Source organism: Plasmodium fragile (genome assembly GCF_000956335.1).
Source record: "Plasmodium fragile strain nilgiri unplaced genomic scaffold supercont1.71, whole genome shotgun sequence".
Lineage (NCBI taxonomy): Eukaryota > Apicomplexa > Aconoidasida > Haemosporida > Plasmodiidae > Plasmodium > Plasmodium fragile.
In genome coordinates, this window is record NW_012192651.1 from 18548 (window position 1) to 37808 (window position 19261).

The following is a 19261-nucleotide window of genomic DNA, read 5'->3' on the forward strand; positions in this document are numbered from 1 at the left end:
AGAATGTCCACATATTATGGCTGCTAACCTTTGTATTAACATGCATCCATGTTAATTATGATTTCCGTTCCCTGTACAATAGTTTTTCTTTTCTTTTTTTTTTGTTTTCCTATGTCGTCTTAACATGTTCCCGCCCCCAAAACAAAGCTTAGCTATTATAACATATGTTAAAATACCGATACTTCTTCTACTGAAGGTATGACTAAAACACGGAAACGTGAAACATGATACAAATACATGGAGTAGCAGGTTAGTTAATTGCTTTGAAAAGAGTTGCGAAATGCGCAAATTCTGTTAACACCAAATGGTTTGCTCATTGGAATCAAAAAAAAAAAAAAAAATAAAAACAAAAACAAAAGGTGTGCATGATGAACGGTAAAGAACCGGTGTACAATAATGATCACTTGTATCCTCTCCTTCAATTACGTCTCACCGTGCAATAATTAATTATTAGGGAAAAAGCCCCAAAATGAACAATAAAACAAAAAACTTCTTATGTACAGACATGTACACATGTGAGCAAATAGTTGTATGCCTAGCATAATTGACTTTCCGGAAGAAAATTTCAAAAAACCCACTTCTTGAACTGCAAAAACTTAAACATAGAGATGGTTGAAAAGACAAAAGAAAAAAGAAACCACTGACAAGCATAATTAAAATGTGTTGTCTCGTCGGCGTAAAATTTGAAATACTCCCTTTTCTTTTTATGTATAAAATGTTCATCATATCGAAAAGGTTTTCCATTTGGAGCTGATATATTGGTTTCCTTCTTATCATTTTTGCCACCTGCACAGCCAGGACCCCTTTGTAACAAACGTTTTATTCGTTCTTGACTTTCCCGATCCATGTCATCTAACGTAACGCCATTTACTTTTTCCACATGAGAGTTCAGCAACTTGGTGCCTTCCTTATTGCAATTGGAATAATGATCCTTTATTATATCACTATTATAATCTTCGTGAACGATTATATCATATATATTGGCAATGAAAAAAGAGGAGCCTTCAAAATGTGCAACATTTGCATAGTGACAAATTTCTGCAATATCATAATAGTACAGATAATTGCTGTACACATGTTTGTTGGACAGGTTTTTTAATTTTCTAAAGGAACATTCGTATAGCTCACCAGGATCTAATACACCCCTTATTGTCACTACTTTGGGAATTTCCTTCTTTTTCTGTTCTAACATATCTCCACATATTAATCCCCTATTTACTAGTACACACTTGCCATTTTTTAAAAATATAGGACAAATTACGTAATAATATTTTTTTTTTTTATCATGTTCATACATTTTGGGTCCTACAAAAAATTCGTTAGTTGTATCCAACACTCCAGTTATCTGCACTTTCCTATATTTGTACTTTTCAATTATAAGTTTTTTCAATTCCTCTTCAGTTATACCTTTCGGAAAAACTTTTCTGCAAAACTGGGTTATGAAGTTTTCGTTCCTTATTCGATTCATCCAATCATGTACACTATGCATATTGTCCAAATCGACGGTTAATTTTATTTCCTCCTCATGCGCAATAATATCAGAATGTAATGCTTGTACATCTATCCCTTGTTCGTCCTTTTGTGGGATATCCTCTCTTCTGTTGTTAACACAGATTGACTTATCCCCTTTTGTAAACGCCTCATCTGGGCGTCCTTTTATCCTCTTATAAAATGATAATACCATGGGAAGTACATTCAACAAGTTAAAATTCCTCAGTAAATCTTCTTCCCCTTCGTGTTGCTGCAAAATTTGGTAATTCTTTTTCAAAGCTATATAATCATCAAACCATGGGAAATCCGAGTCAGTAATGTTTATGACTGGTTGGCTCAAATTGTGCATAATGTAATCAATCAGAAATTTCTTCTTCCCCATTTTTTTGTATTGCCAAAGTCCCATGAAAAAACAGAAGGAACAAATAAAAAACGAATAGAAAAAGAAAAAGACTCTTTCATTTTTTCTCAACCCGAATTTACTATTACGAACGCATCGAAAAATGGGGGATGATACTTTGTTCTTTATATCGATCAGCCTTATCATTGTGCTATTTTCACATTCTAAGGGTAAATAATATTGTCCTTCACTTTTTTTAATTAAATTTATTTCTTCTTCACTTGCTTTATAAAGCTTTTGACTTGGGTATTTAAAATGCGCCAACGAAATTTCCTTATCTTCATTTGTCACTATTCTGTTTTCATTAATATTTTTTTCCAAACTTTTTAATTCCTCATTTAATAGGTCTATTTGAACCTCGTGCAGGCGGAGTTGTTTTCTGGACACCGCTCCAAACGGGGATGTCCTCTTCCTGCATGTAACATTTTGTACCCTTTTTCCCTTCGCGACATGGCGATATTTGGCGCTTCTCCAAAATGGCGACAGGTGTTTTCTGCGCTCTTTCCTAAACACTCTATTGGCACACGTTCTGCTCACATGGTGTGATTCAAAAGCGGCGGATCGGGCACACTCTATATGCACTTCGCAAACAGCCCGTGTGTGCACAAAATTGGTGCTCTTCAACTTGTGAATTAATTCTTTTACATTCAGCGCATTATTTAAAAAAGGCATTATATTATACGGACTCGGAAGCAAAAGTTGGGAATTGTGACAAATGCGCAAGGGGTATAGATGTGTTCCCTGCGTGTGCGCAGCTTCTGATGTACGTTACACATGCGCGGTTCGTATACCAGTTATTCATGCGAGATGTATATTATGCACATTCGTCGCGCTTGCCAGGAGCCAACACGTCCATGGATCATTTCCTGGTGAAATCGTTAAACTTACTCCTCACCTCATTGTATATTTCGTACGTTTTTATCGCAAACCTGTGAAATGTTTCGCTTCTTAACAAAAAAGATTTTATTTTCTCTTCAATTAATTTACCACCGATATCGTTAAAGAAAAATGGGAACCTTTTCATGATGCACGAGGGGGAAAAAACGAGAAATGTTGCAAAATGAAGTTTCGCATACACGATGCCACAAGATGAACTCAGCGAAATGAAGGAACTGTTTATACTATAAATGGAGCTTCAAATTTTTGTAAATTTGAAACAAAAAAAAATCGCGCTCTTTGATTTGAACAACATTAACATTATGTTGTTAAACTCAAGGAAAAATTAGTTGATGTTTTTCTCATTTTAAATGAATTTCGTGTTAACGTATAAATGAAAAATATGAGATTTCCCCAGTTAAACGCATTTGTTATATTTTACGCGCAACTTTTTTTTTTTTTTTTTTTTTTTTGTTACGCGTATGACGGAAATACGCATAATAGGATTTACATATTCATGTGCATATAATGGCATGCCAAAATGCACCCTACGCACTTTAAGGTCGCATGATTAATTTAAGCAATTAACTCTGCCCATTGCAACACAACACAAGTCTGCAACTCTTGCCAAAAATAACAATATGTGCCTTTCTGCGCAAAAAAAAAAAAAAAAATTTTTATTTTTCTTGGCATCAAATAATGTGGTAGCAAAAGTAAACACTTCAATTTTTGTTGCAAAAAATGTATGTGAACTTTGCGTTTTGTATTTATTTATTTTTTTTTTTTTAAACACATTTGTCATTTTGTATAATCTTTGCATTTACCATATATGGTTCATCTCTTATACACCAACTTTTTAGACAATCGCATATTTCCCCTAATTTGCGCAATTTTAATTGTGTCCATAAATAAGTTATGTATACTTGTGTAAACATTCACGTACACATTTGCACATTAAAAAAAAATACGTTCCTGTGTATCTCTCATTTCTGCAAATTTTTGAACATGTGTGCTTAATTTTTTGAATTGTTCCACCTTGGCGTGAAATTTCAAATTCTCTCGTTTTCCGCGCCAACCAATACACTATGACCAATCGGCAGTTTTTTCTGTATGCTCAAAAATAAGGCCAATGCGCACGCACGTGTATGTAACTTCCGTCTTAATGATGTTCAATTTTTTTGTGTGATTATGCCGCCGTTTTAAGGGTACTATAAAACATTCACCCCTGTTTTGATGGATTACTTTCTTCGCAACTCCCCGCCCTTTTTTTTAAGAGCAAAAATACAAAATGGAAAATAAAAAAATCGCACTGGCAACAATTAACGATATCGAAACGGACAAAAATGTAGACGCGCTAAGTATGATCACAAAAATCGACCTCAAATTAACGAATGGGAAAAATGGCAATTCCACAAAAATAAAAAATATCAACTTTGAGGACTCACTAAGAATGAATGACGAACAAATAAAAGTAAAGGAAGCTGTCTTCATCCTACACAATATGGAAAATTTCAATTATTCAATTAGTTACACCGAAGTTCAAGACATAAGAAATGATTTAAGACTGTTTGCCATTAACAACTATCATGAGAAGAAGTACACAGATTGTTTGATACAATCTATTCACTCATACATGATAGCAAAAAAATATTATTCGAAGTATTTTGGCTTCTACATCACGGGAGACATGAGCACAGAGTTAATTTTAATTTGCAAGTGCTACGTATTAGTGGAAAAATTTACCGAAGGAAAAAAATATTTACATGAATTAAAATTTTTAATTGATAATACCCTCTTTTATATACACAATAAGGGGATCCTTGATGACGACCAACAGAAGAAGGTAGAACAGGTCAACAATACGACTAGGGTCAAAAATTTAGATTCAAACTATGAAGAACCAGTCATTCTCTGTGGAACTGAAGTTTTGTCAAACATACTCTACATGTTTGCAGATCTATTAAGTTTATATAAACAAAATGAAGAAGCTGAAAGCTACTACTTGAAATATCTCTTTATGGTAGAAAAATGTTTCAAGGCGGAGAGTCTAAATTATAGTGATGCGCTAAATGATGTTTGCTCCTACTATATAAAAATTAGGGATTACTCTAAAGCTTTACCACTTTGTGAACAGATTCTCGACATTAGAAAAAAATTCTTCGGTGATTACAATTCCGAAAACCCAAATGAAGTAATTGCTGACTGTTATTGCAACTGGGGCCTGCTGCTTCGATTATCAGGAAGCACCATGGAATCCTTACACAAGTACCTAATCGCAGTTGATATGAGAATGAGAATCCATAAAACAAGACAAACTATCCAAGTGCAGGACATTCTACTTTCCTTTGGCATCCTCATGCAACAACTAAACAACTTTAGCATGTCCCTACAGCTGTACAAGGAAGTTTATTCCTTTTACAAAAGTTACTACGGCCCAGATGATATGAACACGAAAGTAGTCTTCAAATTAATTGAAGAATTAGAAAAGGATATCATGAAACAAAACACCAAGGCCAAAAAACAAGGCACCAGCCACTATGTGCAAAATTGCTTGGCAAGCACGAGTAACAAACTCAGTAGAGAAAATAAAGTGGAAAAACAGTGGAAGGGCTTTAACACCAAATTGCACAATATGTCCAAAAAGTCAGACGTGGACCCAAACCTCATTGAGGATCTAATCAATGAACAAGTTTTAATCAACACGAGAAACATGCCCTCTAAAAATTTAAATAATAAAAAAACTTTTATATCAATGGAAGGAAAATTAAAATATAATGATTTAAACTACTCGAGTATTGATGCATATAAACACATGCAATCAAATAAACAATTCGAAATTTTTAAGAGCTCATTTTTTACTATTTCTTCCATTAACAGAATTAAATCTTTATATGCTGACTCATGGAAAAGTACCCTAATTCCGTCTACTTACATATTACCATTTGTTGAAACCAAATTAGTTGACAATAATTTGGTGAAATATGCCCAGTGCAAGGATTTTCAAAATGCTATTATTTACAAGAGAAAAATTCTACCCATAGTTAATATACCCCTAATCGAAAGAGGATACGTCAAATTGGAAAACGATGAACCGATTATGATTTGCAACGATGATGCCAAGGTTCTACTTAGCGAATGGAACATTAAAGAACCATTTGTAGATTCCAAGGGAAAAGTAATTAGCAAATATGAAGGACTAGACAACGAATTTAATATGTTCATACCCATTTTAGATGAAAATAATGAAGTTATGCTTGGTTTTTACAACAACCCTTTGCTTGTGCCAAACCCTGCCATACATCATTGCCTTATTTTGGGAGACCCATACTATTTTCACAGATACAATCAAGTTAATAATTTGTACTCCTTCGATAATTTAAACATGTTAAATAAGAAACTTTTCAACAAAAAATTCTTTGGATCCGCTAAGAAAAGTCGTGTCAACTTTAATGCAAATAATAACAATTTACATGATTCTACGAAATATGAGAAAATAAGAATTGGGACCATGGAACCCATGGCATCCAAGGCCAGAAATAGCTCTTTCCGAGTTGCCCGGAAAAAAAGCATGGGAGAAGAAAGCAGCACAAATGGAGAAGCCATGAATACAGGGGGAGACGATAAGCCGGATGAAATGCTGCACAGAAGCATTTCCAAGTATCACGTGAACGGAAAAAAATTAGTAAACGAAAACTCGGGAGCGAAATCGAGGAAGGATGAACCAGACGGGGAATCATGGAAGGAGGACAAAAAAGGGGAAACAGGCGAACAAATGAGTGAACTACAAAAAGACGATATGGACGACAAAAATGATTCAAGAACAGAATCACTCAGGCATTCGCGCAGGGAAACCCTGAGCCAGACGCAGGACCAACCAAGGAGCAGTGCCCAAAGCGAACTTGATGAACTGAACAAACTCATGAAGAAAATGATGTCTAAAGAGGAAAGACAAGTCAAAAAAACATCATACATATTTGGTCATCATAAAGAAATACCAAAAAAAAAAGTACCAATTAAGAAAGTGCACATTCTAAAAAGCAAAAATAATAAGTCCTCCACCGCATTTTCAAAAGAAAAGTATGCATTAAAGAATACTGGAAAATTGAGCAATTTATTTTCAAGGCCTACAGAAAAAATAAAGCTAATTGGGTATAGCAATTCGAACCAACAAGATAAGTTAGAAAAAACGTTAAGACAAATTAGATTAAATAAGGAACCCATCCTGAAGGCATCCATTGATCATAATATCAGAATGGAGCTTCAAAGTAACATGAACAGCATGGAACAACACGACATAGACAATTTGAGGAGAGAAATATATTATGATAATGAACAGTTTAATAGTCACAGCAATTCGGATTATTCCTCGTCAGGCAATGACAGCGAAAGACTGTCAAACTATAGGGAATATCAAAAATACAAAAGGAAGGAAAGAAAATCCTCAACCAAGCTTTCTAGGGAAAGTACTAGTATTGGCGCAGAGAGCAACAACTCTCTTAACGAAAGTGACGATCATTTGGAAAGTTCCAGTGATTTCACCCGAGGTAGTAGTAACCAAAGTTGCAGCCACAGAAAGAGGAGTCATTACCGTAGGACATTGTACATGCAGGATTGCGAAAATGATGACCATGAAGACATTATCAATATATGTAAAATTCTTGATGTTAACCAGTCATACGAAAGTTCAAGTAAGTACTCTAATACGAATTCGATAACAGGTAAAAGAGAAAGTCAGGAACAAAGCACATCAGGTTATGGAAACAACTATAAGAATAATAGATCGGGACAACGAAACGACAGAAGTCATAGCCCCTTCATATCTGAGAAGAACGACGATAGTGAATTGTTCTCCTCTAACCGCAGCGACAAGTCGAATGGACACACAATACAGGAAAATGATGGTAAAAGAAGAAGTGCAAATTTGGATGACGATCCAAGCGAAGCGACAAACATCCTCAGTAAAAACAATGCATTCCACAACAAAGACAAAATAAACGACTTAAAAAATGTAAACAACAGTGACATTTTGTTTAAATTTAGATTTAATCACGAAGGTTCATTAAGTAACGAAAATTTATTTTCCGATAGCGACATAAGTGAGAGAGAACTATATGAAAATCCATATGGAAGTGTACAGGGCACCGCTACCAAGTGGAAATCGAATGGCAGTGAACCTACGGAAAATGAACACTCTTCAGAATATACATCTTTCAATAAGAAAAACAAACACGTAGGAAGCGCAACGAACGATGAGGATAATAAAATAAACACACACATTGAGCAGGGAAATTTATGTGTCAATAATGACAACAGGGGATTCCTTAAAAATAACGAATATAGTGGAGAAAACAGAACGGCAGAAGAAATTGTCCTCAGTGAGAACGAAGAATTTTATGAGCAAATATTTTTCAAAGAGGAACAGATAGATGCAGAAGATACAGGCATTACAGATAGGTCTGATACTGAAAAGAGTGATCATATGACATACATGAATGGTGAAGACCATTCAAATGTGGGTTACGAAAACGCTTACTTTAGGAAAATTTATCAGGATCACCAAACATACCAGCAAGATGAAGAAACATCTTCAGAGTTACAAAAAAACGAACTAGTTGGTATGGATAAAGAAAGCTTCACAGATAATTTATACTTGAGAAGTAACTCCATAGAAGAACTAGATTATAATTTGATTACCCAAAAGTACATAAGCAATAATACAGAAAAGGAACCCTCAAAGGAGGAGTCCTTAGACGCAAGGAGTAACATCCCAACTAATGTGTTAAATCACGAAATGGATAACACACCCAGCAACAAGTCGTACAAAAAACGAAAGGCGAAAAAATTGTTATCAAATAATAAACACTTGCTTGAGAATGAAGCAGATATATCGTTAAGCAATTACCATGATGCGTATTCAAGCAACAATGACAGTGTAAATATAGTGTATTACGTCCCGCATGATCATAACGACCACACTAAAAGGGAAAATACGAATGACAACCATGCTATAGGAACAGAATTATGCTCCAATTTCTCCAATAGCACTCTACACAGCATACATGCTGTGCACAGTGATAATAATGTCACCAAAGAATGTGACATAAATTATGATTACTCATTTTATTCAAGCGTAGGAAGCGATAATAATGCCAATATCATGAAGGGAAAGAAAAAAAAAACGGCAAACTTGTTACACCCCATTAAAGGAACAAAATTTTCTATGTTGCTTTCATTTTTCTCAAAAAAGAAGAAAAAAAAGAAATTCGCAAAATCGAGTACGTCCAGTGGTGAACCCGCCCCCAGCGAACATTGCCCAGTGAATGAAGAAGATAAAGTTACGCTTTTCCCAAGCAACCCCGTCACTGATATATCAATATACAAAAAAAACGAGAAGGATGTCCATGTAAGAAATAATTCCAACGTAAGGAACACAAAGAAAAAACACTTTTTTGTGTCAGAACCGCTACACGGTATGGACAAACCGAAATTCACCATCAAACCGAAGGGATTGGGGTTAAAAAAAATGTTACTGCTGAAAAAGGGAATTTTTAGCAAGAAAAATGCCATTGAGAAGAAGGAATCGCTGTCCAAGGACAACGAGGTGGGCTCGTTGGATGAAAAGGGGAATACAACCCTAGTTAATGAGTCACCCAAAGGAGATGCAGGCAGTGGTGAAGAGGGTAATGCGTCTGAAACGTTCAAATCGTCTGGAGCCTTCAAAGCCCCTGAACCATCTGGACAAGCAAACATTGAGGAAAAAGGGACCGAAGAAGCGAACGTCAAAGAAGACACCACCAAAGAAACAGAAAACAACGACATAACTGTGACTAAACAAAGCTCAAAAGAAAACACTAATGATGACGAACCAAAAGAAAAAAACAACGAAGCGTCTGAAAAGGTAGAAAATAAATTCCCGAAGAAAATCAACCCGCTAAATGTTCCCAAAAAAATAATGGTAAATAAAATAGTGCCAAAACTTGTCGTAAATAAACCAATTATTGTAAAAGACAACAGTACCATCAAAAAAAGCGTGAGCATTAAGTATGAAGTAAAAACAGTGAAAAAGATAAATGACAAGCTAGCATTCGATGTTTTGAGAAAAGTAAAATATTGCAAGATTGGATTTGAACCAGATGAGACCTTAGGAACCCTCCCCACAGTTCATTTACTAAATGAAGATAAAATTCTTCTAGCTATCGTCCCCTGGCAACTGGACCTATCTTCGTTTTCGTTAGCAAAATCATCAGTCGAAGAAGAAACTATCAAAAAAATAGGATTAATGCATAAAAAATTCGACCTATCCATTGAAGAAAGGAAAAATCAAGTATTAAATGAGAATCGCCTGTTAACAGGAGAAGGGCTAAAGGAACTCGGTTTCACTTCTACACCAACTAGTAAACCTGCGGTGCATAGCATAAATCTCCTCGAGGGAATAGATATGAATGTTCTAAAAAATGCCTACAAAATAGAGAAAAAAAGTGAACCAAAGGAAAAACCACCCACGTTGAAAAAGGAAGCACCCAAAATGGCGCCTAAAGAAAAAGGAGGCAAAAAAGGAGGACCCAAATTTATGAAGGGACCGCCAAAAGGCGTGAAAGGGGGACCTGTTATAGGAAAGGGAAAAGGTAAAATATCCATAATGAAGCAAGCAAAGGATGAAGGAAAAACAAAGAGATTTTTCTGGGAAGCCTTATTCGAAGATGACATTCCAGGAACGTTATTTGAAGACAAAAAAGAATTAATATCCAAGATAGCCATTGAAAAAGAAAGTGTAGAAAAATCATTTGCCAAAGCTGTTAGTAAAAAGGAAGAAGGAGGAGAACTCAAAATTAAAAAACCAAAAGTTATTCAACTATTGCCTGATTCGAAGCGAGAATACAATATGTCCATTGCCCTATCCAAATTTAATAATTACACATTCAAAGAAATAAGGGATGCTATCATGGATCTAAATCCAACAATACTTAACATAGACAACACAGAAGTTTTAATGCAGTATGTACCAACTCCAGAAGAATTCGAAATCGTTAAGGAGTACATACTCTCAAATGGTGACTTAAACCTAGTTGACAAGCCAGAACAGTATGTTGCAGCACTTATGGGAGTGCCACTACTAAAGCAGAGACTGGAGTCCCATTACTTCGCTCTATCCTTTAAAGAACATTACGAAAATACATTAACTCCCCTGGAAAATATACTAGAAGCATGCGAAGCGGTAAAAAATTCTACAAAACTGTTCACTATTCTGTTTACCATATTAAATGTAGGTAACACATTAAACTATGGAGATCCTCAAAGGGGAAATGCCTTTGGCTTTAAATTAACAACCTTGGCTAAGCTAAATGATATACGATCAACTACCAAGCCCGTTAAAACTCTTCTTCAATATATTTGCGAAATTATCTATCACAAGAGTGCAGACACTTTAGAAATTATTGAAGACTTGAGGTCCATAGAAAAGGTTACCAAAACGGACAAACAAATAATCGATTCTGTTTTGCAGAAACTAAAAATGGGATCTAATAAAATTAAAAATGTGTTAGATCTGGCTAAAAAGAATCCAGATGATCCATTATATGAAGCACTCAAGGAATTTTACTTTAGTGTAGAACCAAAAATTGAAGAGTTAGATACTTTTTACAATCAAACCCTTGCTGTGTTCAAAGAAATTGCTCTCTACTTGGGCTATAAAGAAAAAGAAGTTGGCAACATACAAGTACAAGATTTTTTTAAAGAATTGTGGAAGTTCATACAGTCAATTGAATTTAACAGAAAAACTATTAACGAGACAACTCTCAAGGAGCTCAAGAAAAAAGAAAAGGAATTAGAAAATGTCAAGAAGGGTGCTGTCCTCAGTAAAAAACAAAATTTCACCATCGTTAAGAAGCAAGAGAAGGAGCCAAAAACACACCTAGAAAAAAAAACATTCAAGATATTTTAATGTGAGTGTACGCAAAAAAAATGAGGTACAGTGTAACTGGTCTGCGCAAAGTGGGCGATACCCATATTATTCTTCCTGCCTCATCGCCAAAAAAGTGTTTTTCCTTCATTTTGGTTAATCGTATAGGTGCATGCTTGTTTTCCACATGTATATAATGTATGTGTGTGCATATCCTTTTTTGGAGGCCAATTTATCCGCCGTGTCCTCCGCGCACACCGATTTGTGCACCCCCTTTTTCGAACACGTTTCTGCTAAAATCCTTTCACCATAACAGATGAACCGCCTATTGTCACGCATGGTTAGAACAGGTTTAATTTTTGTTGTTTTTCCAATTTTGCTCCGATTTAGTTAAACAATGTAGACTTAAACAAACAGATGGCACAACGTTTGTAACTTAGTCACTTAAAAAAAAATGGCTCAAAGTGGCTTTGCTTCACAAATATACATCTTCTAACTTTTATAGAAAACAAAACAAAAAGAAAAAAAAAAAAAAATACATGCTTTACGACAAGCAACTGGGAGAAGAAAAAATACGAAAGACAATTCTTCATTGATAATTTTTCTTCAATCTCCACCTGTAAGGGGGGTGCAGTTATTAGTGCAACATATATAATACGCAACATGCCTGATCCTATATATACCCATGCTAATATGACTGAAACTAACCTCGTCGCGGCAGCGGTAATCGGCATGTCACCGTCTGGGCAGTCGTCCAGCACATTTACATGATCGCAGGCCCTTTTCACAATGGTGACATGATTAATGAAAAAATAAACGCATAAATGAGAATAGAAAAATGCTACGTGAGCAAAAATTCCGTCCCATGTAAAGAACGAAAGAAATTCACTCCGTCGATATTTCGACGTTATGGCATCTTGTTAGTTAATCAGGTTGTCCCCTCTCATATTACCACCAAGCCTGACATTTTAAGCTCCACTCCTCCAACATTTGAATAGTATGTCCGGAAAAATTCACTTGAAATTTACAGGGCCCATGATATAGCTCAGTCGGTTCGCACGATCGCAAAGTGCCCTTAAGTTTCTCCCATTTTTCTTTAAAGAAAATAGATAATTTGGATAATTATGATAAATCTCACTAATATATACGCGTGGATACACATGCATGTTTATTCCATTGCATACTTGTGACATTAACAAGATGGACAAAAAGAAACGCTTATTCGTGCCTCTTTTATTTTATTATTATTTTTTTTTTTTTATCGTATTGTCCTCTTTTAATACACTACCTGGACAATAGGAAGTAAAATTCCTCACACATTTTTTGCAGGGCCAAAATGTTTGGCATTGTTTAGACCACGTTTCTTTTGTCTTCTCTGTCATGTCTTTTATGTTGAGAGGTTCCCCAACACATGGGCCTAATTATCAAAAGGAGAGGGTAAAAAAAAAAAAAAAAATTATTCCTAAAATGGGTGAATAGGGAAAATAGGAAAACCTGAACTGCCCTTATAAGTAACTTATCCTCATCTTTAACCATCATAGGTGGAGGACGACGCGCATATCTCTTCGTCAATTTGGTGAACAGATCCGATATAGTTATAATCCTAAATGTGTTAATACGAGAGAGTTTTCCCTTAATTCATCGGAAAATATAACAATATGAAAGAAAAAAAAAAAAAAAAAAAAAATGGCAAGAGTTTCCTTAACATTTGGACATGGCGTATTGTAGTCCCTTTCACAAATAATATCCGGGTCAATAAATTCAGCCTCATTCACTAATAACGGGGGAAAATAAATTAGCAATGTAGAAAAGTGTCACGTGTAGAAGAAGCATTTCCATGTGTGTAGTGTGCTTAATTTTGAACGGGATAATTTCCTTCTAGTACATTCGACGTTGGGTGGCGGAATGGTTTTTAATTCCTTTAATAGCTGAAACGGTCACAATATAGGGGCATATATTATGGTGCTAATTCAGGTCTACGCTATGAAGAAGGGGCTACATGATTCTCTTCTCTGCAACGAGTGTGTGCACATATGCATACATACACATGCGTGTTCATTTTTAAGCTACCTCCCCCGCGAGGTTCGTGCTTGAGGGGCGTCCATTAATCGTCGTTGGTGATCTTGAAGAACTCGTGATAATGTCACCTAAAAATTGTGCGCGCTTCCGTTTTATGCTTTTCACCCATGAATAGATTTATATACGTGCATCCAGATACTCAGTAGCACGATCTGATTTGCTAAGTTGTCATATTTAGAAATGCCAAAATTCATTTCTACAATTTTGTACAAAAAAAAAAAAATGTTAGATTTTTTCTTTTTATAAAAAACCTGCACTCCCGCCTATGTTCTCTAACTCGGTGTCCGAAAACAGTTCACCTTTCTTCCGTGTACAATCGAACATTTTGGTATTAAAAAAAAAAAAAAAAAAAAGAATAAAAAAATACATTTAGGGCTAAAATGTAATCCTTGCAGTATTATCTTTTCTCTTAATTGCTCTTATCGAATGATCTAGGTAAAACATATTCACACATTTGCATAAATAGTGCTTCAAAGGAGTAAGTCATTTTCGTTGCATGGGATTTACGCATTCATAAAGGTAAATTTGTGCGCGGTACATAGATGTACCCCCTTTTTTCATGTGCATTCTTACAAACTTACTTTCTCATTTTCACACAAAGCTATCTCGAAAAAGAAAAAAAGAAAGAGGAATAATGGGAAAAGTTTATTCATTTTTAGTAACAACTTTGCTCTTTAACTATAGAATGACAAACTTATGTTCTATGTGTTAAATGTATCCAGGTACTCACATACATATGTCCTTATGCGCTTATGTGTACATGGACTGGGCACTCGTTTTCCAAGCCCCAAATGTGCAAATGAACGAATTCTAGCTTGTCGCACAGGCCTATTTCATTTCGCGCCAACATCACATCGTTCTTATGTACTAACTCGTAATAATAATATCCAGATTGAACACCTTAACCTGTAATTACACATTAACACTTTTTTTTTTTTTTTTCTTTTTTTTACAGTGTACAGCTTAACGCTTTTTCCTTTATTATTTTATTTATTTATTTTTATTTTTTTTAATGCGTTGTGTTCATATCAAAAAGGTCATGACAACAAAGATAAGCCTGGAACAGACAAGAATACAAAAATAGTAAATACAAATTGTAGTATACAAATTGTGAATAAAAAAAAAAAACGTAAACAATATGCTGACAAGGGGGAAGGCTATAGTAATCATTTTTATATTTTCTACAATTCTGTGGATATACAAATTTGATAAATATAAAAAATCAAAGAACCTCGTTAAATGGATACTCGTAAAAAACAAGAAAACACATTAAAAAGACAAATTATAAAAATATGAAAAAACATTCCATCTATGCTTTTCACGATAAGAAATTATTTACAAAAAAATTAACAAAAATGAAATGAAACAAATGAATTTTTTTTTTTTTTTTACAACTTACAGATTCCGCTCTATCTCATAGCTGCAATATCGATCTACGCAGTTATGTCCATATCTATAAGTCTATACAATTTTAATAGCGTGCCCAATGGTCAGGAAGATTTGCTAAATGTAATTTTACAAAAAAAAAAAAAAAAAAAAAGAACAAACTTCACAAATATTATGAGTCCGGTGTATAACACTTTATAACTACTTTTTTTGCATAATGTGTACCCTTGTAATATATTCTTTCACTTTCACAACATTTGTTGCAGGAGCTAAAGAACATCAAAAAGGAACTGGAGCAGAGAAAATTCACGTTTCGTTAAAAATGACAAAATTTGGGGGGATGGTAACTTCTTTCGACACAATTTGTTTCGTCAGTAGAGGATTTTATGAAGACATGGAACCGAACTGTGTGTCATTGAGGGGAGGTCTTCTCCTCTTCACTCTTTGTTCACTTCTGCGCCTCTGCCCTTTACAGCTTCACCCCTGTCCTCGAAAACATGCCCTTCAAGACGATATTCTTCGGCGAAAAGGACATGGGGAATGAGTGCAGTGACAGATTTAACTCCTCCCGCTCGCCCCTACTTTCCGTGGCACTAAACAACTTTTGCAAAACTTGAAATCTCAGGTTATTATAAAAGTGCATACACTTAAATGAAATTTTTGCGTTTTCGCTCTCGCATAATTTGGACAGCAAATTTACGAACGAATATATGTTCGGGATGGTTCTCCTCATTATTTTTTTCCCATACTTGTCGTACTTTTTCTTGTATATGGAGAAATCGTCGTACTGGCCCAATTCGCCCACATCCTGCATATCCCCCCCTTCTTCACCTCCATCGTCACAAGTATCCATTTTTCCATCTCTGGAAGAATCATGGATATTCAGGTGAACAGAGTCCTCATTCAAAACCTCTGCACCAGTCTCCGCAGAATGCGCTACATCGATGTGCTCCTTTTTTGATGTCTCACCCATCTCCTCTGCATACTGACCAATGCTGTAGTTCACGTGGGCGTAATACTCCCTATTGTAAATATAACCTTTAATATGATTAAGTATCATATCATTGTTAAAATCGAAAATGTGTTTCCTCAACTCTCTATATTTCGTGTAACAGCAGGAACAAGTGAGAAAGGGGATTCTTTCTTCCACGCAGGTTCTCAAAATGTAATCAGTTAATCCTCCACAGCAATGTAAACCGACTATCAATTTTATTTTATATTTCTTAAAGTCAAAATTTAATATCGATTCGTGCATAATTAACACGTTCTTAATTCTGTTTGCAAAAATTTTAATGAAACAACTGAAGAGTGAATTTACGTTAATGTCTAATATGATTACTAGGATGTTTTTAAACGCTAACGAAATGTGAATCCCCAAATCACCTTTTCCTCCCCCGACATCCAGGATGCAGTAATCGTAGGTCAAATTGTTTTCATCAACCGTGCTGTCCGTCAACTTGGTGTCACAGTAAATGTTGGTGTTTCTTCCCATTTCATGCGCTACATATTGCTTCTCTTCAAAGGTTACTCCATCAGCATGGTCATAATGCATTCCTGTATTCTCCTCATCCAACCTTTTACAATTCTTGTTCACGTCTCCACCCATTTTCGTACACTTGTCCACGTAGAACTCCCTAATGTCGTAAAACTGCACGTCACTCCATTTCGAATTTTCAAACAAGTTCACATTTTTTTCTCTCAAAAGTTGAGTACTTCTTCTTACCTTTTCTGTATTTTCCGCACTAACGAGTTTATCATTTTTCTCCATAAAAAGTTCCAAAAATTCTAAATAATTTTGAAAAAAGGTGTCGTTACTTTCTATATACTTGTTCACCAACGTGGACATGTAAAAAAAGATATCCTCCCCGCTAAACACCTTGACTTTTGAATTTCCTTTTTCTATTTCTTTGAGTAATATTTGTATGTGATTAATCATCCACTGTACTTGTGGCATCTTCTTATTGTTCATATAGGACGTTATATCTTTATTTTTTTTCTTTTTTTTTTTACTCCTCTTTTTCTTGTTCTGTTGTTGTTCTGTAGCATCTCCACTCGCCCTTGTATCCACTGCTACGTGGTCATTACTCTGATTTAGGTTCAAATCACACAGCATAATTCTGTGCATCCGTTTATCATCATTCAGTTCCATGTTGTACTTAAATTCGCTTGGATGTATTTCAAACAGTTTGGGAATTATGTCAATAATTTTTAAAATGAAAATTTCAAAATTATTCATTTTTTGATTACTTATACTTTCATAATTTTTATTTTTGTAGATAATGTTTCGTATGAATCTTCTTTTTGTGTCTTCCTTACTGTTATAAATGTGCCGAATGTCGCTTTCCTTCATTTGCAAACTTCTGCACACAGTTAGCACGGAAAAAAAACCTGCTTCGAATAATTTTAATAGTTCGTTGATATTGAACAATTCGTAGTTAACCTGAGGGGAAAGGGGTACATATACAGCTCTCATTAATTCCTCTAACGATGACGGACACGTGAGAGTAACACAATTGAATGGGCTTGCATACAAACAAGTGCACACTAACGGAGAGGAATGAACACAAAAAGGGAGGGGCTATTTTCTATGTGCACTGTTTCTTTTTGTTCTTCTTTTCCACTTTCCGTTCACACACAAAAATGCACGCACATATGTACACTTCTCCAAAGGTACACCTGTCCATTGGAACCTAAGCACACGTACAACTTTCTTGTTTTATTTTGTTGTTTTTTTTTTTTCGTACCTTGAGGAGGTAGGCTGAAAACACCAATATGGATTTCTCATTCGTGTTCGTTAAGGCAGGCAATCCTATAATGTACAACAGCGTATCCGTTTTTATGACCTTCCTTAAAATTTCATATTTTATATACTCATTCACTAACAATAGGGGGTCATTTTCCATGTTATCTGTTGAGTTATCATTTATGGGATTCCGTTCCTCAGTAGAAGTCTGCACATCATCATTCTTCTTCACATTCGCATAAAACTCCTTGCATAGCCGAACTGAGTGTTCGAACAAATCCTTATCAAGGCTCGCGTCCTTATCGTCCTTCTGTGTTGTGTAAATTCCCTTCAATAAATATTTTCTAAATGAATCAAACTTGTCTTCGTCCACGTAAAAGTCCTTGCTGATTACTAACTGAGTGTTCCTATCTTCTGATAAGGCTTCTTCATTAAATTTATTTTCTACTACGCAAAAGTGTGCACCCCAATTATTATCACCCGTACAGCGGCAACTATCTTCTCCTGTATCATGATCCCCCCCCACATCATTATACTTCAAAATGTGATATTTGTAGAATAAAACATTTTCCTTTCTATTTATTTTTCCATTCGAAATTGTGTCACAGAAAAGTAACAACTTTCCATGCTTCCTCACATTTTTCACCTTACAAATTAAGTGAACAAAATCTTTAAAATCATGTTTAACCCATTTGGAGAAGCCACCCAGAGCTTCAAAATGAGCCTTCTTTTCGTCGTATATATTTATTTCGTGTTCTATAATACCCATCATTGTATTCCTATCTTCACGCATCGTACGTCTTCTTGTTGGCGCTTGTGTAAATGCATACGTGGATACATGCAACAGCATGTACTACAAATGGCTAACTTCTGAGTTACACAGTAGCATCCATATTTTGGAAGCTCACAACAAAATGAAGTTCATTTCACTGGCCTAGAGGCATATGCACAGAAAAAAAAATTCAACTAAACTATTTTGCGGACGAAAAAAAGGAGGGAAATTATTCTAATTCGCAAATCTGCAAATTATGGCGCATAAATTCTGCCCTCAATCTATGTAGAGCGTTATGGGTATACATGTAAGGCTACATATACACAGAAACTTATCTGAACATTGTGGCATTCTCGCTTCAAAGCCTGCATATACCTTTTATGTTCACAAAACGGAAATGTACACCTACGCTTTATATCTGCAAAAATACCGCTGCGATAAAGGTGAAAACTTTTTCTTACCGTAACATTAATTATAAAGGGGTATGAAACACATAAATAAAATTGTATTATAAAAAAAAAATTGACAATTTTGACGGTAAAATTTTGATCCTTTTCTAGTAACGCTATGCAGCGTGTTTCTTCACCCAAAAAATACGTTCACGCAAAACAAACA

At 35.2% G+C, this 19261-nt stretch overlaps 4 protein-coding genes across 4 annotated transcripts; 2 read left to right on the forward strand and 2 right to left on the reverse strand.

Annotated features, from left to right (window-relative positions):
* Positions 1–565: 565 nt before the first annotated feature.
* Positions 566–2563, reverse strand: AK88_04660 (uncharacterized protein; the record flags this gene model as incomplete). The annotated part of the gene is made up of 1 exon (XM_012482269.1): positions 566–2563. One exon carries the CDS (start codon positions 2561–2563, stop codon positions 566–568), a length of 1998 nt encoding a protein of 665 aa, XP_012337692.1.
* A 1492-nt stretch (positions 2564–4055) lies between these two features.
* On the forward strand, positions 4056–11708 carry AK88_04661 (uncharacterized protein; the record flags this gene model as incomplete). Its single annotated transcript, XM_012482270.1, has 1 exon — positions 4056–11708. One exon carries the CDS (start codon positions 4056–4058, stop codon positions 11706–11708), a length of 7653 nt encoding a protein of 2550 aa, XP_012337693.1.
* Positions 11709–14883: 3175 nt separating this feature from the next.
* AK88_04662 (uncharacterized protein) lies at positions 14884–15451 on the forward strand (the record flags this gene model as incomplete). The annotated part of the gene is made up of 3 exons (XM_012482271.1): positions 14884–14994; positions 15147–15254; positions 15398–15451. 3 exons carry the CDS (start codon positions 14884–14886, stop codon positions 15449–15451), a joined length of 273 nt encoding a protein of 90 aa, XP_012337694.1.
* Positions 15452–15600: 149 nt separating this feature from the next.
* On the reverse strand, positions 15601–18667 carry AK88_04663 (uncharacterized protein; the record flags this gene model as incomplete). The annotated part of the gene is made up of 2 exons (XM_012482272.1): positions 15601–17571; positions 17876–18667. 2 exons carry the CDS (start codon positions 18665–18667, stop codon positions 15601–15603), a joined length of 2763 nt encoding a protein of 920 aa, XP_012337695.1.
* Positions 18668–19261: the final 594 nt, after the last annotated feature.